This window comes from Canis lupus, chromosome 3, assembly GCF_048164855.1.
Source record: "Canis lupus baileyi chromosome 3, mCanLup2.hap1, whole genome shotgun sequence".
Taxonomy (NCBI): domain Eukaryota; kingdom Metazoa; phylum Chordata; class Mammalia; order Carnivora; family Canidae; genus Canis; species Canis lupus.
The window spans coordinates 80,108,430-80,133,091 of NC_132840.1; the positions used below are offsets into that span (position 1 = coordinate 80,108,430).

A 24,662-nucleotide genomic window follows, 5' to 3' on the forward strand; every position below is an offset into this window, starting at 1 on the left:
GCATGAGGGCTTGGGCGGGGTGCGGAGCTGCGGGGCTGCGTGCTAAGGTGGCTCATTGTTCTTCTGAAAGAAAGGCAGCGAGAGGAAGCCAAGGCACCTTGGGGTCCGCAGAGGGGCACGGCGCTCCCCCCAGCTCGGGCAGGAAGCCGAGCGACAGGCCTCAGCCTCTCCAGGAACTCAGCAGGCGCCAGCAGGACCACTGCCCCTGCCCCGAGGGCAGCATGTCATCGCTCTGCCCCCACGCGTGCCCATCTCGGAGGCCTGCGCGGCGACTGGGGCCACCTCTCCGGGCTCCCGGGGGGCGAGGCGGCCCCTCCCCATTAGTGCTCCGCTGCAAGGCAGGCTGGGCGCCCCGGGGTGCCCCGGCCCTCGGCCTTTGGTCAGACCCCCAACGCGGCCCGCCGCGCCTAGGTGCCATGGGTGCCACGGTCCCAGGGTGCCCACGGAGGGGCACTGGGTGCACGTCGGACCTGATCTGTCCTTCGTCCTGAGAGCCCTGCAGGGCACACCTCCTCTCTGACCGTCCACCCCCCTTCTTCCCTGGCCACCGGCTGGACAAAGTCACCCTCCCGACCATCCAGCGAGGCAGGAAAAAGCTCTCCTGAATTTTTAGAAGCCAATTTGTCCCACAAGCATCAGGGGCGCCACCCTCCCTGTTAGCTCTTCCTGCTGGGTTGTATCTGCCTCCCTCCCGAAATAGAGACAAGACACACAGAGGCTGTGTCTGGCTCCCCAGCGGAGTTTCCTTACCGGGACCTGATCACGGGGCACTGGGCAACACCTCGTGGGGACCTTTAACTGGCAGGAGGTTAGAGCCCACCTGCCCGAGGCCCGGGCGCCCCATTCCCCTCGCCGTGTCCCGCGCCCATTCCCCTGACTGGTCCCGCGCCCGGCCATCAAGGCTGACTGCAGTCGTAGGTGTCACGGCACCTGGGGGCACCTTGGCCGCGTCACTGCACCCCAAGCATGAGCAGAGGGGCGTGTGGGGGGTGGAGAATCGCGCTGCTGACCACGCTGCACACTCGCTCTTGCAAGGCTTCTCCAGACCTTGGATGCCAATAACGATTGCCTGGAGAGCCTGTTAAAAATGCAGATTCCGATTCGGGAGGTTTGGGGCGAGATGTTTCTAACAGCAATTCGATGCTGTCCGTGCTGGGCGCCACATGTTGAAGAGCAAGGAATTGAGGGAAGGGCAATGCAAAATCGTGGCGATTCGACTGAACCGTCCCACTAAGGCTGCCGATGTGGACAAAAGGCGAGAAAAGAGGACCCCCGGTCACCAGCTTTCCCTACTCACCTCCCCTAGCTTGAGTGGATCCCTGACACTTGAGATTTATTTTTAACTGCCAGCAGCTTTGATTAGCTTGTCTCTGCTGCCTCAGACACCTGCTGGCAGGATACGTTCGGGGGGAAAGGAGTGGCTGACCCAGATCTGACAAATCCAAGCCAGGAAGGAAAGCTCTGGAGGATTCTCTGCTTCCCTTTAGCTGAGGCAGGTGAAAAACCCCACAGCTGGCAAGTGACCTCCCGTCACCGATGACCCTTTGCATCCTTAACCACGGTGCCACTGAATGCAGAACTGAAGTCACCCCTTTCTGGCAAAGCACCAAGACTTAGGTCAGGGTGTCAGCCCCTAAGTATTTACATGGGCACCTATGGTTGCTTCGACCTCCTCCCAGCAGCCAGGGCTCGGCCTGTGTAGTTCTGCATGAGGTAGATGCCTGAGTTAGGCCTGCAGGGACGGGGGCAGCTTCCCTGGAGGGGTGGGCCCCCCTCACCCCAAGGTCGGATGGCTACTGCTCAGCAACAAGGCTGCCAGAAAAGCACAGGCCCAACAAGTGAGAGGCAAGGCACCCAGAAGGCCTTCTATTGTCGCCCACGTCGACCCACAGCCTTCTGCCGACATGATAAAGTATGGCTTTCTGTTTGTTGTATGCGGTTAAGGCAAACCCTACCAAGAGCAAGTGGAGGGTGACAGTCTGACTCCACCACTTGTGAACGTCTCTCCTCCCAGGTCTCCTCTCATCTGTAAAATCTGGGTGACGCCATGGCCTACTTACCATGGAGGGTCGCCACGATGTGAGACTAGCTTATGAAGCCATAAGGTCAGTGGCAGGTACAGGGCAAGGGCTCCATAAAGCTTTTTGTTTTAAGACGGGGCTGTGGGGGATCCCTGGGTGGCGCAGTGGTTTGGCGCCTGCCTTTGGCCCAGGGCATGATCCTGGAGACCCGGGATCGAATCCCACATCAGGCTCCCAGTGCATGGAGCCTGCTTCTCCCTCTGCCTCTCTCTCTCTCTCTCTCTCTCTGTGTGTGTGTGTGTGTGACTATCATAAATAAATAAAAATTTAAAAAAAAAAAAAAAAAGACGGGGCTGTGGGAACTCACAGGGCTATGATCCCTGTGGGAGGGACACCTGGGTGGCTCGGGGGTTGAGCGGCTGCCTTTGGCTCAGGGCGTGATCCCAGGGTCCGGGGATCGAGCCTGCTTCTCCCTCTGCCTTGTCCCTGCCTCTCTCTGTGTCTCTCAGGAATAAATAAACATAATCTTAAAAAAAAAAAAAAAAAAAAAAAAAAACGACGGGGCTGTGGGAACTCACAGGGCTATGATCGATCATTCAAGCCAGAAGACGGAAGCCAAGCGAGTTCAAGGTGTGGTGAAATCACGCCAGCACCCTGGCAAGGGGACAGCACCCACCTGCGGGGCAGCCCAGGCCGGCAGCTGCCTGCCACCGAGGCTGGGACACCAAGTGGGGTCGGGGACACCAAGTGGGGTCGGGGCCGCCGGCCCCCTGGGGCTGCGGGAAGGGCAGACGGAGGGCACGCACGGCCGCAGGATACCGTTCCCAGGGCCCTGGGGGCGTTCGGGCGGCAGCCGCAGCCCCCCAAGCCGGGATCACCCAGCAGAGCTGACTCCCTCCGCGCCCCGGGTCCCTGTGGAGGGGCTGGCGAGGGCCAGCGTGGCCACCTCACCAGGAGGCACATGCTACTCGAGACTCACTCCCCACCTGCTGACTCCCCCATCGCCCCACTGCTCTGACACCCCCCACCCATAGATCCTACAAGACATCGTGCAGCTCCCTTGACAGCTGCCAAGCAGCCGGATCTTGGGGCTCCGGGGGTGGCCTCCTCCCTCTGTGCCTCGTGCAGCCCGAGTCTGGCCCACGGCAGGGCCTCGCTCTGACCCCCCAACACCCGGTCGTCCGCCGTAGGCCCCGGGACACCATGCAAAGGCAACGAGGCGGCCTGCCCCTGCGGGTTTGAAACACCACACTCCAAAGCACATGAAGAATATTAATTAAATGAAGGTTTATTTCAAAATTAGTCTTAGAGTGTAAGCTGTGTTCCAGGGCTGGAGCCAGACTACATAATGCGCGGTGAGAGCGGCCGCCTTCCTCCGACGGCGGAGAGGCCCCCACCGGCCCTGCCCCTCGGTCATGCATCCAATGATCACTAGGACTAGAAGCCAACAGCAAAGGACCCCGCGCGCTTGCTCATGTTTAATCCAGGTTAAGGTATACACGTTTAAATACACGTCGGAGGTTACGTGGTGTCATGCAGTCCCTGTGATAGAATGACTCTTGCTCCGTGACCTCCGCAGCAAGGCTGCCCCCGAGGGCAGGGTTAGGTGGGACAGAGCACTGCAAAGAGAAGGGGAGAGGAGAGAGGTCAAAGCACGCGTGGGGCAGGCCCTGCCAGCGCAGGATGCCCCTGGCCCAGAGGCAGAGAGCCGCCCCCAGGAACCAGGGGACACCTGGGATCACGTGTCTTCCTTCCAGAAGAAGGTATAGATGATCAGGTCTCCGGTGCTCGTCTGCCTGGGTTCAAACCGCGGATCCGGCCTGTGCTAATCCCACGACCTTGGGGAAGTGGCTCCCACCCCTCTGTGCTCTGCCTCTGCCTACCTCACAGGGTGGTTCAGAAGCAAATAGAGAGTGCTCAGTAAATGTTAACTAGTTTTATGAATTCACTGACATTTCCGTGGATCACGGTGGGGAAAGGGGTCCAGCCCTCGGGCTCCCAGACTTTCCAAACCCATTTCCACAAAACTCCTTTGAGAAATTTGCTTTGAAAGCCCTTAAGAGCCAGAAGTTCTTCCCAATGCTGAGCCTGCCATCCTCCTGCAGAAATTCAAGACTAATCTTTCTGATCCTTATGGAAACAATACAACTCTGAGATCCTTAACTGAGATCCGTGAGCCTACTGGAACCGTACCCAGCGTTGTGTGTGTGTGTGGAGCAAAGCTAAATGAAATAAAGGATCCAGACAGCGGATGACTATCAGCGGTGGATACTGTTACGGCCTGAATGTCCGGGTGCCCCCCCAAATTCCCATGTTGAAGCCCTAACCGCCCCATATTTGGAGATGGAGCCTCCAAGGAGGTGAGTTATAGGATGGGGCTCTGCTCTGATAATATTAGTGTCCTTCTAAGAGGAGACACCAGAGAGCTCTAGCGTTCTCCACATGCACACAACGGAGGCCACCTGTGGACACAGCAAGACGGTGGCTCCCCGCAAGCCAAGAAGGGAGCCCTTGCTGGCAACTGGATTTGCTGGCACCTCGATCGTGGACTTCTAGCCTCTGTAACTGTGAGAAAATACATTTCTGTTGTTGAAGCCACCCCATGGTATTTTGTTTTAGCAGCCTGAGCAAACTAATATGATATAAATGTCACACAAAGAACGACAACTGGAGAATATGTGTCTCTTAATGGAAGTTTAGCACCACCGATAATGTAATGCTTACTGGAGACTGAGTGTGATCAAGCCTCTAGCTCTGCCAGCTAACAGGAAATAAAAAAAAAAATTAAAAAAAAAAGGAAGAATGTATTAAATTAAACCATGAGGACACGACTAACTAGCAGAAGCCAAAACCAGGAAATTCTATGGGGCAAACAGCCTGGTTTCCCCCAAGAAATAAATTTCAAGGGACAAGAGGAAAGGAAGGGGAATACATATATATAAAGAGACTTAGGGGACACCTGGGTGGCTCAGCGGTTAAGCATCTGCCTTCTGCTCAGGGCGTGATCCTGGAGACTGGGGATCGAGTCCCACGTCGGGTTCCATGCAGGGAGCCTGCTTCTCCCTCTGCCTGTTTCTCTGCCTCTCTCTCTCTCTCTCTCTCTCTCTGTGTCTCTCATGAATAAATAAATAAAATCTTTTTTTTTAAATAATAATAATATGGAGGGGAGAAGCTGGGTAGGGGTGTAAGTGAACAGAGATCAGCCATGAGTCAATGATCACTGAAGCAGGATGTTGAGCACATGAGAGTTCATTATTCTGGGTACTTGACTCCTACATATGTTAAAAGTTTCCTTAATAAAACAAGTGTTAGGAAAGGATGTAGACTTCAAGCAGCTGAGACTAGTAAAGGCAGCCCCAGGCTCTGTTTCTCCCCACGAAATAGCCTGAACTCCACAGAGCTTTCACAATCAGCCTTGTGCTGGTTTGGCTGCTGCAATGCGGAGTCGCTCTGGTGACTCCAGGGTGAAGGACTCTCCCCTGGCCTCCCGGCAACAAGCAAAGACAAAAACCCGTCCCTGTGAGGGCCTCACAAGCGCCTACTGGTGGCCCCCAGCCCTGCGTGGTCTGGGCGAGCAGGAGGCTTTGAGAAGCCTGCAGAAGGGCAGGTTCCAGGCCTCTGGTGGGAGGCCTGGGCGAGGGGTTGCCAGGGAGCCCTGCACCAGGGGGGCCAGGGGCTGCTCTCACCTTTTAAAATGTAGTCCGTTAGCAAAGTGGGCACCTTCTCATTATCCTCCTTCATGGCAAAGAGAACTAAGGAAGGAGAGAGAGAGAGAGAGAGAGAAAGAAAGAGAGATGAGCTGAGATGCCAGCAGAGCAGAAAGCTCACTTCTAGGCAGACAACCCACCAACCCAGAGTGGGAAATGATTCAAGGAAACCAGACATTCGCTGAGTAAGGAGCAAACGCCTAGAAGCTTCTGTCAAGAAGCATGTCAGCATGCTGGTGGAGTAAAATACATCCAAAAAGTCACAGTGGCTTGTTGGTGACTTTATTTTCTTTTATCTTTTACTTTTTTTTTTTTTTTTTTTGCTCATCTATAACCTCCACATGATTTCCTAAGTATATATCTTTAATAAGCATGAAAAGAAATAAAGCAATTTAAAAAAGAATCAGCTTTCAGATGCAATCTAAATATTAAGAATGACAGTCATCACATTACTGAATCACCAGTAAAACTCTCTCTCTCTCTTTTTTCTAAAAATTGTATTTATTTATTCATGAGAGACACAGAGACACAGGCAGAAGGAGAGGCAGGCTCCCTGTGGGGAGCCCGATGTGGGACTTGATCCCAGGACCCCAGGATCACACCCTGAGCTGAAGGCAGATGCTCAACCGCTGAGCCATCCAGGTGCCCCAAAACTCTCTTTAAAGACATTCTATTCATGTAAAGAGACATTAGAAAAATTTCTCTAATTATTATAATATTAAATTATTATTCAAATTTATTCAAAACAAAAGAACTTACTTTAACAAATTTTTTTTTTTTCTATTTTGTGCCCAGTACAGGGCCAGACTTTGTGGAAATGCAAAAGAATTATGGACTCTTAAGGAGCTCGTAGATTTCTCATTGAGACGCTTCATGATTTACACACATATAAGGCAAACAGGAGGGAAGTTACTGAAGCATAAAGGCTTTTTTTATAGAGGTTTTGAAAATAGCTTTTTCTGTTACTAAACGAGGTAGCACTTTCTCATGTTCATAATTCACATTGTGGAAGTCAGCTTTGTGGGATATCCTTTAAGAACGTTTTTGGACTTTACAATATTAAAAAAAAAAAAAAAACGAGGGGAGAAGAAAGCCCACCATATAGGATTCTTCATCACAGATTCTTTAAACACGGTGTGTCTATCCCAGGTGGTCTTACCTAGCTCTATGAAAAATGAAGAGAGGGATCTGTGGGCACAAGACATATTTATCAGTAAAGCAAGAAGACTATAGAACATGATGCATTAACTTTTAAATGAATAAATAAATGCTAATATTCATGAAGAAATGCCTGGAAGAATGTGCATGAAACTGTTAAGGGTGGTCACTCCTGGGTGTGAGACCACAGGGGATGTTCCTTTCTACATCATACTTCTGCAGGGTCTGGCTCTCTTCAATGAGCACGAAATGCTTTTTCTGCAAGCAGAGAAAGCAATACAGGTGGGCCGACACAGATAACTGGGGGGAGGCAACCTCAGCCTGGACAGTACCGGGTTCCCCCCAGGGGTTTCCATGGCCTAGGTCTCCACTGATCACCCTGTCTCGCTTCAAATCAGGATCATGAAACTTGACTCCAAAGATTGGGAGTGGGTGATGAATGGAGCCTGGGGGGCGTGAGGCAGTGACCAGGTCCAGAGAAAAGCAAGAGCCTGAACCTGAGGCCCTCCAGGTGGTAGTTTTTTTATTTCTACCGTAGTTTCAGATGTGTATTCAAGTCAACCTAACAGGCTGGAAATACCTGATGACTGAACGTGGGCAACACAAAATGCCCAACAAGGAGACCCCAGCAGGGAGCCTGGGGGTGTTCAGTGGGTTAAGCGTCTGCCTTCTGCTCAGGTCATGATCTCAGGGGCCCTGCTCATCGGGGAGTCTGCTTCTGCTCCTTGCCCTGCTCAAGTGTGCTCTCTCCCCCTCTCAAAAAAATAAATCAATAAAATAAAAAGTACGGGGAAACGCCTGGATGGCTCAATGGTTGAGCATCTGCCTTCGGCTCAGGGCATGATCCTGGGGTCCTGGGATCGAGTTCCACATTGGGTTCCCTGCAGGGAAACTGCCTCTCCCTCTACCTGTGTCTCTTCCTCTCTCTCTGTGTCTCTCCTGAATAAATAAGTAAAATCTTTAAAAAACAGAAGAGGAAGAAAAAGAAGACAGCTGTAAAAATGCAATCCTTGCATTCAGCCAACATGTGTCTTAAGTTCACTCCCCAAATCCAAAAGGTATAGGAGTTGTCCGGTCCCAAGAGCTGGTCTGGGGCCTATGTCCTTAGTTCAGGAGTCAAGAGGAGACATTCACAAATCCATACGACGATTTGCCCAGAAAAAAAAAAGAGAGAGAGAGAGAGAGCTTTTATAACCTGCAGCTGAATTCACATGCAGGAAAGACCCTTCTTTCTTTTAAAAGGAATAAAATATTGGATTGTGGTGTACCCACATGATAGAAGAGAGAGCCATAAAAAGAATGTTAACCAAATGTTAACTGATAGGAGTAAAATCATGATACAAAATTTTATAGCCAGTATAATCCCGAGTATGTGGAGAAGACATAAAACATTATGGCTGAAAACACCAAAATAGTAACCACTGTGGAGGGGACAATGAATTATTTATTTTCTTTTGTTCACTGTTCTGTATTTCCAAACTATTCTAAATGATGGATACACTCCAATTAAAATTTTTTAAAACGAACTGGGAAACATGTAAATAAACCCACTGTTTCTTAATTAAAATGAAAGGATTTTGCGCTGAATTCCTGAATGGGTATCTGTACTAAATTTATAGCTCTTCTTTTAAAAAAAAAAAAAAACATGATAGAGTACTTTATATGTATCAACCTCCATAATCTGTCCAAATTATTTTCCAACTGCTTACTACTTGTGAAAACACAAACACCTATAAATGTCAGTTCGCTTCTGGCTGTTCCCTTGGACAAAAAAAAAAAAATCTGAGTGCATATTTATGCAAAGAAAGGAGTTGAAAATGAGTGACGAGGAAGCCAATGTACTTTGAATTTAAAATTCCAGATTCTCAAGGACGCGGTATCCCTGGATGTAGGCAGGGTTTGTTTACCAGAACCGCCTGCTTTGGTTCTTCAAATTGATAAAAATGAAAATGTTTGGTCACCTTTATAGCACGGGGGGGGGGGTGGGGGGTGGGGGGGGGTGGCGGGGAGCTTGGGGACACTTGCAGGTATCTATCCTCAGCTGAACAGAAGAAACTCCTCTTGCCCCTCCTCCCCCCGGGGTATCCAGTGGCCCTGCGCTGGCCCCCAGCTCAAGCCACTGCCTCCGAGGCAGGGTGACGCTGGGCTGGGTGGCCCGGTTACTATGTCACTCAGTGAGGCACTCGGTTGCCAGGGAGATGGGCGTTCTTGGGATTCACTGAGCTGCCACGCCACCTTGGCCTAGGATTTTTCTCTTCCTAAAAGATGCAGGCTGACACTGATGGCTAATACCATGTGCCCCGAGCCCTTGGGGCGTTGTTGTGTTTGATGTATGTAAAGAGATTTTGCCTACAAAAGGCTCTTTATCACACATTGGTTCCTCCCGTAGCTCAGGGTGTTGATTAATATTTGACAATAGAGCAGAGAAGAGGAGGCAGTCAGTTCCTGGAAGGAAGACTGTTCTTTCCAATCAGGCTCACTCACCGGCCACCGCCACTGCCACTGAAGAAGAAACCTTGCTTCTCCTTAAAAATGCAGACCAAGCCCCCTGCTGCGGGGCCATGAGGTGGGACAAAGCAAACCTCAAGTTGCCGCCAGAAGGACAGACAAGGCAGAGAAGGCGAGGCTTTGAGGCCTGCTGGGGAGCCAGGGCCTGCACACCAGTCCTGCCCCCACCTGCCGCCGACCCCTCTCCCCAGCTCATTCCTTCCTGGCAAAGCTCTGCCCTTTACAGGGAACCAGGGAGCAAACAAGACAGCTCTGGGTGCCACTACAGAGGACTTTGGCTTTGTCCCCTGTAGGGGAACGTGATGCACAGGCTGACCCAGCTAACGCTGCTCTTGGGGAAACCTGAGGCCTCAGACCCCAGGGGTACCTCTTGCAGCGGGGCAGGCAGGCAGGCAGGGAGGGAGGGAGGGAAACGAGCAGCCCATCTCGCTGGGGATGACAGGAACTCACTGTTTGTCAGCATCTGGAGATCTTCCACCGACGGGGGCAAGGCTTTCTTCTCGTAAGGGATGACCGTGTTCAGATACTACGAGACAAACACGGCACACAGGCCTTCAGACACAAGCACGGCCCCTCTGCGGTAAGATCCGTCGGCCATCCGCATGCGGACTGTGATTTTGCCTAACAAACATGCTCCCCGAAGGCGACACTCAGTGACACCCACGATCCTCTGCACAGCGCTGCTTCAGGACCCCTAGGACCCCTTCCCTGTCTCTGGGGGACATCTCTAAAACTAAGACTTAACCCTATTAGCCCTCCCTTCCATACAATACACTCTTCGGATGCTTAGAAGCTTGGGGATATTTAGGAGTCCTGGTGAGCTGTGCCTCCTTCAGGCTGAGCGCAGGGAACATTTCAAGGGGAGATGGTACTTCCTTATCCTGTGCCGGGTGATACGAAATCCAAGGGTCTCCCTTTTGTCAAAAATGACAGGGGAGAGAACCTCGACCCCGCCCTCGGTCTTGGACGTTGGGTTTGCTCCCTCTGCTGGATATGAGGTGCTTATACAAATAGATCATCCCCCCCAGAACAGGGTACCAGAGAGATCCTGGAGGTTGTGGGGGACCCTGGGGGGCTGAGGGTGAAGAGCCCCAGACCCAAAGGCCAAAGACATATGTTTGGCCCCTCGAGGTGTGGCCTTGAGAGGAGACCTAATCCCTCTGGGGTCTTAGCTCTCACCCCTGCAAAATGTGGCAATTGGGCCAGATGTTCCCCAAATCACTTCCCATGTTGCGGTGCTAGAATGCCAGCCCTTAGGATCCAGCTATGAATGTGTCTAACACACGCATACAACCAGGTAACTTAGTCCACGATCTCAAACGCATCCATTTATGCACATGCCTGTTCTATCAGGTTACGCCCTTTGGTGAGGGCAGGGCCAGGACCCACTCATCTTTGAACCTGAGGGCTTGGCAGCCGCTCAAAAAAAAATTAAAAAAAGAAAAAAGTTCACCCTTTAAAAGACACTGTGTGTCCCTCCCTAAGAGTGCAAGAAGGTGCTAAGACCTCTCTGCCCGAGGGCTGGGATAATCCCAGGGGATCGCCACGTCCCGTTCTGTGGGGGAAGCCAGGTGGCAAGGGGCCCAGAGGGTTTCTGGGAGCCGGGGAACTGCTCATACCTGTTTGTCCGTTCCTGAGGAGCCGAAGGTCTGGCGGATGCCGCTCTGCAGAATGTTGGAGATGCCTTCCACGCTGAAGCGCTGCGGAGAGTGGGGGGTGCTCAAGAACAAGTGCTTCCCGCCCCATCGTCATCACCCCCTGGGGACTTCGGTGTCCTCCCTAAGCTACCCAGACCCACGGCTACCACCGGGTCCCAGATAACACCCGGTCTAAAACATAGGCCAACACGGAAGCCTGAGCTTTGCAAGAACCAGCTGTTGAGTCTCAAAGACTCTTTAACTCCGTCATCCCTCAGGGCAGCAGGTGGCCCCTGCACATCCCTGGTTTCCTCATTCCAGCTTCCAGGTGTACAGAGAATAAAGCAGGATGGTCCACCTGGGGCAGATGACGCCACAAGCATCTTAGGGAGGAGAACACAACGTCCGCAGAGCTACTGTCCTTATCCGGGAAGCCTTTCCCAGAATGCACAAGCCTCGGCCTGAATCAGTAGGTCTGGGACAGGGCCCAGGCCAAGGTATTTTGCAAAAGCTCCTTGGATGATTCCCCTGAGCCTCCCTGACCGAGAACCGCTGGTTGGAACCCTGTCAACATACCAGTAAGGCGTCAGAGTTTTCAATCCTGAGACACCCCACCGACACCTGGAGGAGGTGAGGCAGGACTGGGAGCAGGGGGATTCTGACCCCGAGTCTCAGGGCTCATCACCCCTCTTTCCAAGGGCTTGCCTCGGGAGCACATGCCACAGGCAAGGATTTTCCGATGTCCGCGACCCGTCTCCCCAGCTAGACCGAGGTTCTCGAGGGGAGTAAAGGAGACGGGGTGCCTTCTCCGTCGTCAGGGCCCTAGTGCGTGCCCGGGTCCTGCTTGCAGTCACCGCTCGGTCCCCGTCTTGCCAGTGCCGGGCCCCACGCGCCCCCTCTCCCCGCTGGGGGCTCACGTACCTTGAGAGGCATCTGGCTTCCCTTCTCTATCCGGCTGCTCTGCAGGCTCAGACCTTTCTCTTTCCGCCTCTTCTTCATCAGCTCCCGCTGCTCCTTCTGCTTGTTCTGAACCTCGATGAGCACCGTGATGAAGGAGTTCTTCACCTCCTTCTCAAACTCCAGCTCGTCCCGGCGGGCCAGCTGCTGCACCAGCTCCTCCGAGAAGTCCCGGATGGCGCCCTCCACCTGGTCCAGCAGCTCGGTCAGCTCCGACCCCGACAGGTGCCTCAGGCCTGCGGGGGCAGACGGCCCGCGGGTGACGGCTGCGTCCCAGCCACGGCCCACGCCCACCCAGCGGCTCCCGGGCGCTGCCCAGGGCTCCCTGCACCCCAGCTCCTTACGGGGCGGGAATTCAGGGCCGTGCCGGGAAGGAAGGGGCCCGTGTGCCAGCAGCAAAGTGAACACTGCTCTTGGGGAAACAAAGAGGGAAAAGGAAACAGCCCCCAGGGGGGCCCGTGGACCCTGTTCACAAAACTGTGCATAGACAGACGTGTGGCTTTGTGATCCCGGAGTCCTCCTCCTATTTTTCCCCTGTTCCTATGAGATCCCTAGTGCGAAGCAGGTGAAGGATCAGGGGGAGAAAACATTAAGAGGAGGTTTCTGGCATGTGTGCTGAGAGCAGTAGAAAGGTGGTGTGTGTCCCAAGAACAGAGCAAGATACACCCGGCCAGCAAAACAAGCACAGGGATCCAAGGCCCTCTGCACCCCTGTGGCCCTGGGTGGCGGGTGCAGATATTAGGGAATATAGGAAACATGTGGCCGGCTGGCTACAAATATTAAAAAATGCACCCCAGGGCAGCCCCGGTGGGTCAGTGGTTGAGCGCCACCTTCAGCCCAGGGCCTGATCCTGGAGAACGGGGATCAAGTACCTCGTCGGGCTCCCTGCATGGAGCCTGCTTCATCCTGCACCATTATCCCTCCAGACTGATGGCTTTTGTACTCAATTTTGCCCTCACTGTGTCACATCTTTTCCTATGTCTCTGCTTGTGTCTCTGCCTCTCTCTCTCTCTCTCTTTCTCTCTCATGAATAAATAAATAAAAATCTTTTTTTAAAAAAATGCAATAAATAAATAAATAAATGCACCCTGGAGGAACCCCTGGATGGCTCAGTGGTTGAGCGTCTGCTTTGGCTCAGGTTGTGATCCTGGGACTGAGTCCCATATCGGGTTCCCTGCAGGGAGCCTGCTCCACCCTCTGCCTATGTCTCTGTATCTCTCATGAATAAATAAATAAAATCTTAAAAAAAAATGCACCATGGCTAGTTGGTACAGAGTCTGCCATTAGAGAAAAGGAAAGGGAACCTGAGATGCTGCAATACAGAGGACTTTATCTTAAGTTTTTGTCCCTTAAGATTTCTTCACTGAAAATAGATCAGGGGTGGGGGGGAGTGTGTCCTGTTGGCTCTGTTTGTAGAGCATGCAACTCTCGGTCCCAAGATTCGGAGTTCAAGCCCCAGGCTGGGCAGAGAGCCTACTTACAAAAAAAAAAAAAAAAAAAAATTGACTGGAATGGGGGTTTGGGTGGAACATCTTTTCAAATTGGTCCCTAACATCTTTTGTTTTTGCCCCAGAATCCGTTTTGCTTTTCTGTTCTGTTTCTGCTGTGGCCTGTGGATGTGCTGACTCGGTTCGACCTCCTCCTTTATTCTGCTCTTTGGAGCTGTCCTCCTCCTTCTGCGTTTGCCATTTCACTGTACACTTCAGCTGTTTTCCGGAGTCTTCCGCCGAGCGCGGCTATGTTTGGGGCCTTTGTGTGGCTGAGAACGGCCTGAATGCAGCTCCGCAGCCAAATCTGCCCCATCATTCCGAGCACATTCCTTCTGCTTTTGCCCTCGCCCAGCCTCTACTCCCTTAGGGCCACAGGGTCTCATTTTCAGGACACATTTCCTCAGATCAGGCCTCGATTTTTACCACCACTCTATCCGGGGTCTGGACCTTGACACCTACCCAGCCCTCCTTCCCTTGGCGGCGAGCGCGGGCCCCTCCTGCAGCATGGGCACCATTATCCCTCCAGACTGATGGCTTTTGTACTCAATTTTGCCTTTACCGTGTCACATCTTTTCATTTCACGCCTCATCCACCTCTTTCTTTGCGTGATCATAATTACCATGAACCTGTGTCAGAGAGCTAACACGACACAGATCAGGAGTGTGGGATTCTGGAGTGAACCTGCCCCGCTTCACATGTGGGCTCCACCCCTCACCACCTGGATGTGGTGTCAGGGCAGATACAAAAAAAAATAGGAGGCTTGGCTCTCCCTGCTGAAAATAAGGACAGCAAGTTTCTCTCCCCTTCACCTGCCTGTTCTTTGTGAACACCCTCCTCTGTCCTTTGCAGATGGACGCCAATCATTTTAATGGCAAAATAAGCCTCTTGTCAGCCTCGGGACTCAGGAATGTTTCCTCAAGCACCCGGGAGTCACAGCTTGGAAAAGTAATCATCGAGGAAGATGACAGGCCCCTAACTAGTCCCCCTTCTCCAGATTGCTAAACCGATTTAATGAAATGGGTTGTATCCACTTAGCTGCAGACGAGAGTAGGATTTCTTTCTGGCTTTGCAATCCCTTTAGCGACTTGCCTGTGATGGGCGCTCGGTTCTGGCTTAATGCTTATTCAATAGTAAAATTGTTCTCTTTCTCTTCTCCTTCTGTGGAGAGGTTTTCTGGGTGGGGAGGAGATTTTGTTTTTTTTGTTTGTTTGTTTTATTTTTTTAAAGATTTTATTTATTTATTCATGAAAGACACACAGAGAGAGAGAGAGAGAGAGAGAGACACAGGCAGAGGGAGAAGTAGGCTCCATGCAGGAAGCCCAACCCGGGACTCTATCCCGGGTCCCTGGGATCATGCCCTGGGCTGAAGGCAGTGCTAAACTGCTAAGCCACTCAGGCTGCCCTAGATTTTGTTTTTAATTATATTTCCCCAATAGTGGCATCGAACAAGTCACTTAGCCTCTCAGCATACTCAATTACCCCAATCCTAATGGAGTTGGTGTGGGGATGAAATGAGATTATGCACAGAAATTCTTTGAACAGGGTCTGGCACGTAGCAGGCATTCCAAAAATATCAGCTCTCGTGATTATTACCTTTTTTGTTGATTTTATGGTAGTATCATTTTGGACAGCGGGTTTCCGATTTCTTCTACTTAATCTGCTTTAGTCTTGTTCTTTGGTTAGTTTTACCATTTTGATTTTGCTCAATTGCCTTTCCCCCATCCCACCCCCCAAAATTGCTAACTTCTGTCCTGACACCCAGTTGGAAAGGCATTGCCAACTCCCTGGATTTGAGGTCCTATTAGCTACATGGGAAGCCTGTGCCCACGGCCTGGCCTGCAGGCAGCAGTGTTCATCGTTGGCACACCCACCTGCCAGGCCCCTCACCTTCGTAGGACCAGTTGTTGTTGAAGGTCTGGGTCAAGGCCTGCATCTCCTGCAGGAGGACCGAGTCTGCCTGGGAGGAGGTTTCTCCCTCATCCTCCTCTTCTAGAACCTCCTCTTCTTCCTCAGGGTCTGGGGAGTTCTGCATCATTTCTTCAATCTCCTCAATCACCTGAAGAAGGTACGCAAGAGAATGCTAACTCTGTTCTCTGCTGGAGGAACATTCCAGCTCGAATTTTGATCAGTTAAGGGTGTTTCTACATTGCTGCCTGTAAAATTCCTAAAGCAATATTGTTATTTAATACATATTGAACAATAATAAAAATAGATCTGACCAAAGGCTTCCATACACTCTTTCGTTAATGTAAGGTACTCTTTCATGTGCAATCTCTTCCAAGAACACCATTTAGACGAGTGCTTTATAGAAAATAAACTCCTCTTTCGGGAAACAAAGCAGAGCTGCCTAGAAGGGAACATTTACTTCAATCTGCTGAGCACTTCATTTCTAAGTGGGAAAGTACTTTATCCACCCAATTTTAACACAAAACCCAGTCCATTAATTGCTCACAGTGCTTACGCTGTTCCTAGAACAACTCAAAATGGGGAGACTTTTTTATGTAGAGGAAATTTCTCCAGAAGTCACCTAGATAGAAACTAAAGCTGCCCAGCCACCAGAGCAAACCAGGATGAGAAAATAACAAAAGGATAGGTAGGGTCTGGAGAGCAGGAAAGAGCTGAGAAACCCAGCCGTAATCTAGACTCTTAATACAGATCAGCCCCTAGAAGAGAGAGCTAAATCAGAGGACTGCCAGAGGAATATGGGCAAGCTGCTCCGTTCATTAATTGTTTACACATAAAGAAAATGGAAGAGGCAAAGATAGCATGAAAGGCATCCGCAGATGGGTCTGGTCACGACCGGGCACGCATACATTTGTCTGTCCTCGATTCTGTGATGGATTCAGGCTCCAGACCAATGGGCTGTGCTCTCCCTGAGGCAGCCTTTTCTTCCCGTTAGCTGGACCAAGGACGAGCGGACTGAGGGTAACCACCTCGAGAATTTCTCTTTTAATCCCACCCCGTCTCACCTCCACTCAGCAAATTTAGGGGATATTTAGTCTTTGCTTACCGACAGCCTTTATAAAATGCAAGCCAATGACAAACCCCCTTTACAATTTTATGGTTGAGTTTCTCCTTCTCCCAGAGTACTTATCACTGACTTTGAATTACTGAATTGTTTCTTTACAATTCACAAGAATAACTGTTAGCCCCAATTCTCTTCCTATCTGGTGCCCTCCAATCTCTTGATCCTTACCTGTTTACATCTATCTGCATTTTTATCACAGATAGGAAAGAGTTCCTTTTGCTGAAAAGCACTTTCTGGCACCAAAGGCTCCTGGTGGAGCTTTTTCAGAACTACTTTGTCAACAGTGTGTATGGTGCCTGTCCCCCAAGTAATAAATGACTCAAGCCAAAATATAACTAATTCAATCAAATGTCAAACACTACCTTTTTTTTTTTAAACAAAGACACAACTGTCTGTTAAGACTCCTTCTAGAAGGCTCGACATTTTAGGTGTTCTACGAAATATGAGAAAATACTCATCATACAACAGTCACTTCTATTTTTGCAAGAATATGTGTTTGGGATCTTTTATTTAAGCGTCTTGACTCTTAATGAGATTGTACTCAGAGGCTTAGCAAGAAGCAAAGCCAGTCAACACTGGGCCTCTTTCTGGCTGTAATCAAACACAAACCCCACCCAACCCAAGGGTCAGGAATTATGTTCCCTATTTACTGCAGGTGGGTAAACTGAGACAGAGAGAGAAATAAAATCCCTGCTCAAAGACACTAGGAGTCATCGACACAGCCACGGCGAGACCATGTATTTTTCTTCTGCTTTAAATGGACATGACAAGTATGTACTTAAACTTTTTCTTGATCCAAAGAACAAAAAGTCCCAAGAACCAAGAGAAATATTCATACCTGATCTGCTGTGAGTAGAGGCTCCTCATTGATACCAGAATCATGTTCACTCTTCTCATTGAACTCTTCCTCTTCTTTCTCATGGATCTGAAGGGGGGGTGGGGGGTGGAATTCTGATTGATCATCAGCAGAACTAGGGTTCTGTTTACTGTCTGGTCTCTAGAACAGAGGACGCAGACTGAGAGGCCCCTCCGGCCATCCACTGTGTGACGAGGGAATCTGAAGAGATGCCCAGAGTTTCATCAAATTTCAAACACACCCTTTCTGTGCAACATGCATCCCTGAGTCCAGCGCCGTCGAAAAGGACAATGAGGGATGTCTGACTCAAAGGGAGGAGCACTGCTCTTTAACCCACAGGTAGATTGTCCCTACATGAACAAGGAGCCTTGTCAAGGTGAGTGATGCCACAACCATTTCCTGCAGCAAAGGCACTCTTATTTATATAAGGAGTTTCAATCCGGGCTCCCCCAGATTGAAACAACTTCCTCTGGGGGTTGTTTCCAGAGTTAGTTGTCTGAGGCATTTTAAGGGGTACGCTGTTCTGGTTCAGAAAGTTAAGCTTTTAGAACTTGATGCAATGCCATCCTGTGACTGGAATCTAGGCAGGGTGTCACAGCTGCTAAGGATGCAGTGAATCCACACGGGACGTGCCACAGAACCACCTGACCACACGAATAGAAGCACACACCAAACAACAAAAAACATAGAAACATGTGCCCTGTTCCTCCAAAATTCCACAATACCAAGTAAAATTCTGAAAGTTCACAACCACTAAGAGTCTAGATGTTGAAATCCACCAAGATAGTCACAGCATATCTGGCTTTACTAATCACATCCCTAACGGCCACAGTCTGGCATTTATGTTCAAATCCGGCACAAAATAAACCACTAAACCACCTAACCCTTTGCCTATGTCCAGAAGTCTACTTAGAAAGTCCTCTGGGGGCTGGCAAAGAGTGCCTCCAGGAAATCTTGCTGCAGAGACACCTCTCATCCAGGAATCAAGTTTTACGTGCTCCTCGATAGCTGGCATGCTGATCTGCCTCCTTCCCGGAGATTACACTTCCCCTGCTCCAATAGAAAACACCCAGTTTCATCCCAAGCAATCATGTCAGAGATAATCTGTCCTCAGAAACATCTCCCCTATTCCTTGAGCCCCACCTTGGCAAACTCCCCTGACGAAACACATCACCTTCTATCTACGTTTGCTTAAAACCAGGACTATGTCATTAAAAAATTAATCAAATGTATCTCAAATGCCATCTGCGCTCACCCTGGATAAGGGGTAGGGCAGGGAGGTAAGGGGATCATTTGAGGGGCTTGTGTGCCAGATGGCGACATCTATTTCTGCTGGCGAACCCATATGCTCCTCTCTCCGCCAAGTCTACCACCTGTGGTAGCAGCCTGGCTTCCGCACATCCCGCTCTACAGAGTGAAGCTCTTGAAGCCACAGTTTGTTCACAACCACACTCCTAGGGCAAACCTTCTCAGGGCCAGAAAGGCCTGTGCTGGAAGTTAGGCTCACCCTGGGAAACAGAGTTGTTTTCTGTTTGGATTCTTTTTTATAAGCGAGTGTTAAGTCTATAACCAGATTTTTTTTTTTTTTTTTGACAGTAAGTCTATTCTAAAAATGGAAGGTTTACGTTTTCTGAGATATGGCTAATTTTCACTGGCTGTTAATAGTGCATCGTTGAGCTAAGCCATCTCCCTTCACGAGGACTTCCGTCTGAGTTCCAGGCTGAAGGTGGAGAGGGAGGTTCTAGTTTAAATGTTAGTGTACCTGAGTAGTGGCATGGATGTCTCTTGGAGGGAGCTTTCTCTTGTCTCCCCGTCTCTGGCACAAAGCTGACAGGTCTCATTTGTCAGGCTTAGGTAAAAAGAGATCTGAAAATCAACTATAATCAATGACAAGTGGGCAGCCGGGGTGGCTCAGCGGTTTAGTGCCACCTGCAGCCCAGGGTGTGATCCTGGAGACCCAGGATCGAGTCTCACATCGGGCTCCCTGCATGGAGCCTGCTTCTCCCTCTGCCTATGTCTTTGCCTCTCTCTCTATGTTTCTCATGAATAAATAAATAAAATCTTTAAAAAAAAAAAAATGACAAGTTACTCTGAGTTCCTAGTATTGTGGGAAGTGCACCTACGCCACATTTTCTCAGACCTCAGAAGTCTGCCATTAAAAAGTAAAATGAAAGGAGAAGCAAACATAAAAGTATCTGCAGAAAGCCCTGGCTCCTCCGCTCTCCCGTGTGTGAATGATTCCCTGCCTCTGCTTCCACGACATCGGCCTCCTCCCTGGCCTTCCTCCTCCCTTTTGGCTCTCATGCTCCCATCCTTCCCCACCCTCTCTAGGGCTTGTCCCCCATTTCCCCCCAGTCCTAGCAGATTCTGTTCCACTCTAATAGTTTCTGTCACTTCTCAATGAGCCCTCTTTCCTTGCAAATTTACAGAATCCCTACCTGCCCTTCGTTACGAGGACAATATCTTGTGCAGAGGGTAAAGCAGGGTGAGGACTAACAGGACAAAAAAAAAGAGTTTTGAGAAATGATGGCACTTATGTATACGGGTAGGATCACGTGAGTTCCACACACACATGCACATGGAGGAGTACATTACACTTTTATTCTTAACATAGGACAGAGACCTAGAAATCGCTATGGGGAGTTCCTTTAGCCTCTGGTGTAACAATGGGAAGGCCAAAGCCACAAACAACCCTCAGGCCAGGTCATCTGGGGCTGAGTTTCTGCAGAGACTAAAACTCAAGTTGTTTCCATACTGTAGAAGTTGAACTATGGCTCTTCCAAGAAAAATCACTCTTCCAAGTGACTTCTTTCCAGAACGGAGAAAAGAAGACCTCAAGCCAGGAAAGGTCTGGCCATCCTTCTCAGCAAGCTGTTTCTTCCTCCTGCTCTCAGTAAAGGCTGTGCCCTTAAAGCCATAATGTGGTAGCTTAAAGCCTGACAGTTAATGCAGGGAACCTTCCCTGGAGCCTAGAATGCTGCTAAATCTTGCCGCACAGTAGTCTGAGCGAGGACTCCAATGACACCGAGTCCTTGTGCTCAACAGTGACTATTAGCCAGTGTCTCTTGGCAGAGCAATCCAGATGATTCTATTCACAATAAAGGGAGTCTCTACTGCATTATATTTCCCTGCCCTTATCACAATTGTTCCACATAGGTGGTTGCCTTTCGACCAGAATTAGAGAACAAAGATCTATTTTCACCTTCCGTGAAAAAAAAAATCAACATGCACCAGCCCAAGGAAAGGACAGCTACATCCTTTCATGCTTGTGAACAACCAGGAAACATCTGTGTGGGGTTAAGTCAATGCCTCTGAATCCCCACGGTGAGATGCACCAGAGCACAGCAAACAGCATGTAGACAACAGACGTTTCTTGAAAGAATTAATGAACAAGGAGGAATGGTAACACTATCACCTCATATAGTCAATCCACCACCAAATACAACTTAGCTGCTTCATTACCTGGAAAACAGAAGGGCGGAATGCACTGTCCTGAACTGTCTTTCCTCTTGTCCAAGACAACCACCACCTGCTATTAATTACAGTCATAGGGACGAAAGAGACCATCTTTTATATCAGTCAGGAACAGAATACTTATTAGTTGAAAAACCCAATAAATGTGGAGAACTGTAAATAATGATACTACTATATAGCTTAAGCATATTATTTTGACCTAAAAATGTAAACATATACTTATTTTTTCCCCAAGCTCCTAAAGTAAGGCCAACACCTTATTCTCCATGATAGGTCTTTGAGTAGAGGTTCCACATTGTCTTTCTTCTTTCATCAACACTAGAACACAATTTTATTTTTAATTAATTTATTTATTTGAGGAAAGAGACAAAGAGAGCATGAGCAGGAGGGGCAAAGGGAGAAACTCAAGCAGACTCCATGCTGTGTAGCCCAACCCTGGGCTCAATCTCACAACCCTGAGATCATGACCTGAGCCGAAATCAAGATTTAGAAACGTAACTGACTGCAGCACCCAGGCACCCTAGAACACATTTTTTTTTAATGGTCTCCCGTTTCCTTTTATTTTTTTTTTTTAATAGCAGAAGGAAGACACATAGGAGATTGAGCACACACATTTATCTCCTCTTCCTCCTGATACCCTACTAAAGTGAGTGCAAAAGGGCCAAAAGGGAATATTGCACAGGTACAAAATGAACCCAAGGAAAGACAACAGCAAACAAGATGCTAGAAAGCAGATGTTTAGCTAGTAGCCTAGAGGGTTTAAGCCCAATGAGAGGAAGCTTCCCAAAGTATGTGCTTTCACTCCAAAAATGATGAAAGGCTCTGGAATTGGAGACTTCGAGGGGCACGGGGAAGTGGGGCTGTAAAAGGAAGGATCTGCCAGGATTCTTCATAAGAGCAGTGAAACCCCAGGTTTCTTCTCCTGTCCCACGTAGAGAGGCAACTACTGCCCTCTCACCATCAAAAGAAGTGGAGATTTCACTCTTGAGCTAAGGAAGACCTGGACTCAAGAGACACCAGGCCACCTGTAAGCTGGGGAAAGGGATCTTACCCAAAACAGAGGGATTAAGTGTAAGTCTACATACTCACCAGAGACCCTCAGCCTCCTGCCCTGATTAGGCTCCAAGGATGCTGGCAGTCAGGCTTATGCTCCTCAAGCAAAACACTGGAGGAATTCACTTAGTGGTCAGTACATTTCTGTTACACGCCCAAGAAAAAAGATCTATAGATACATGCTAATATTTGGAGTCTCCAAACAAATGACCAGGTCCTTACTGATTGCTACAGTGGAGACTAGCAAGAGACAAGCCCTGCCCTCACAGGAAAAGCTCTGGGAGTCTAGTCTCACTTTTAAATATGCCCAAGGATTGCCAAATATTTGCAGATAATCCCCAACATGAAAACAGGGACTAAAACAAATACAAAGGAAAGGTAAATCAAAAGCAATACAGAGGGCAGAAGAAACTCCTTCCTATCATTGCTGCCCTCACAGGAACACCAAGAAAATATTACTTCCTTAAAACAGGCTTATTGGGGCACCTGGGTGGCTCAAGTGCTTAAGCATCTGCCTTCACATTCAGGGCATGATCCTGGGGTCCTGGGATCAAGTCCCACATCGGGCTCCCTGCATGGATGGAGCCTGCTCCTCCCTCTGCCTATATCTCTGCCTCTCTCTCTGCATCTCTCATGAATAAATAAAATCTTTAAAAAAAATAGCTTGTTTAGTAGAATTAATTTTTTTAAACAATTTTTTAAAACAAGAAAGAGTTCTTACAAATTAAAATTATGGGGACTCCTGAATAGCTCAATCAGTTAAGCATCTGCCTTCAGTTAGGGTCAGATCATGATCCCAGGGTCCTGGGATCCAGCCCCATATTGGGCTCTCTGCTCAGTGAGGAGCCTGCTTCTCCCTCTCCCTCTGCCTGCCACTCCTCCTGCTTGTTCACTCGCTCTCTCTTCCTCTCTCTTAAATAAATAAATTATTTTTAAAAACAAAAAAAGAAATTTAAATTATGGTAGCAAAACCTATTTTCAATAGAAGAATTGAAGATAAGGCTGAGAAAATCACCTAAAGAGCAAAACAAAGTAAGTCAATAGAGGGGAGAAAAAGCAAAAGACGGGTTTAAGTCCAACACTTGAATAAAAGGAATTCCAAAGGCAAAAACAGAAGAGACAGTCTCTTTTGGCCACAAAAGAGTAGCTAGTACTGAACTTACCCTGCCACATACAACTATAAATCTGGACAAAAATCTAAGAGCTGATTGTTTTGAGGCACTGGGCACAGACAGTACAAGGCTGTGATCATTGAAACAAGGGAAAACATGAAATAAATGAAAGCTGAGAATCTGTCACCTGTGAACTAACACTACAAGAAATACTACAGAAAGTTTTTTGGCCTGAAAGGAAATGATTAAAAATCAGATCTACAGGAAAAAATAAATAACACCAGAAATGGTAAATATTTTTTTTTTTGGTAAATATTTTTAAATTGTGGTTTTTACTTCCATTTAATTTCTTAACTGTCTAAAACAAAAATAATAACTTGTGTTGTGGGGTACATAATGTGGATTGTAGTAAAATGTATGACAACAATAACACAAAGGATGACAGGGATACATTTATACTGTTAAGAGTGTGTTATATTTTATGTGAAGTAGCATAATATTAACCCTAAATTGACTATGATAACTTAATAATGCAGAATGTAATCCTTAGAATAGTCAGTAAAAAGCCAAAAATAAAACAAACAAACAAACAAAAAAACCACACACACACAGAGGTATAGCTAAAATCCAATGGAAGAAAGAAAATGGAATACCAAAAAGTTTGATTAACCCAAAATAAGGCAGGGAAGGTGGAACAGAGGAAAATCAACAACAATAAAAAACCCAGATAGGACAAATAGAAATGCAAGATCATACCCCTAAACACAAACTATTAAAGTTACTTTAAGGCAGCCGGGTGGCTCAGCGGTTTAGCACCACCTTCAGCTCAGGGCATGATCCTGGAGACCGGGATCGAGTCCCACGTCGGGCTCCCTGCATGGAGCCTGCTTCTCCCTCTGCTTGTGTCTCTGCCTCTCTCTCTCTCCCTGTGTCTCTCATGAATAAATAAATAAATACAAATTTCAAAAAATAAAGTTACTCTAAATGTTAATGAACTAAATGATATGCAAATTAACTAAACTCAATAAACCAAAAAGCATAGATATGCAATCTATGAAAGATACACTTTAAACGTAAAGATACAGACAGGTGAAAAGTAAAAGGATTGATAGAAACATGATACCATCTAGTAACTACCACTAGTAATTATGCTACTTGGGGTATTTACCCAAAGAAAATAAAAACACTAATTCAAAATGATAAATGCACTATGTTTATTGCCGCATTATTTACAATAGTCAAGGTATGGCAGCAGTCCAAGTGTCTATTGATAGATGAACGGATAAAGATGTGGTGTGTGTGTGCATGTGTGTGTGTGATGAAATATTACTCAACCACAAAAAAGAATGAGATCTTGTCATTTGTGACAACATACATGGACCCAGAGGGAATTATGCTAAGTGAAATAAGTCACACAGAAAAAGGCAAATACCATGGTTTCACTTATATGTTTAGTAATCTAAAAGCCAAAACAAAAATAGAAACACTCATAAATACAGAGAACAAACTGGTGGCTGCCAGAGGGAAGGCTGGCAGGTAGGAGGGCATGGGCAAAAAAGCTGAAGAAGGTTAAGAGGTACAGACTTCCAGTTATAAAATAAATAAATCATGGGGAGCCTGGCTGGCTCAGTTGGTAGAGCACATGACTCTTGATCTTGGGG

General features: G+C 48.5%; 1 protein-coding gene across 7 annotated transcripts in view; it reads right to left on the bottom strand.

Moving 5' to 3' along the window:
* Positions 1-3,293: 3,293 nt before the first annotated feature.
* Positions 3,294-24,662, bottom strand: part of FEZ1 (fasciculation and elongation protein zeta 1) — a 43,819-nt gene continuing 22,450 nt past the window's right edge. For 4 of the 7 annotated variants that reach the window (XM_072822576.1, XM_072822577.1, XM_072822579.1 and 1 more), the window contains exons 4-10: positions 17,345-17,431; positions 15,366-15,534; positions 11,953-12,224; positions 11,014-11,094; positions 9,845-9,920; positions 5,708-5,773; positions 3,294-3,640 (exon numbers count right to left, since the gene is read on the bottom strand). In XM_072822576.1, coding sequence (XP_072678677.1) covers positions 3,624-3,640; positions 5,708-5,773; positions 9,845-9,920; positions 11,014-11,094; positions 11,953-12,224; positions 15,366-15,534; positions 17,345-17,431 — 768 coding nt within the window. In that variant the 3' untranslated portion in view covers positions 3,294-3,623. The remainder of the gene's footprint in view (positions 3,641-5,707; positions 5,774-9,844; positions 9,921-11,013; positions 11,095-11,952; positions 12,225-15,365; positions 15,535-17,344; positions 17,432-24,662) is intronic. The other 3 variants (XM_072822580.1, XM_072822581.1, XM_072822582.1) reach the window with 2 other exon arrangements.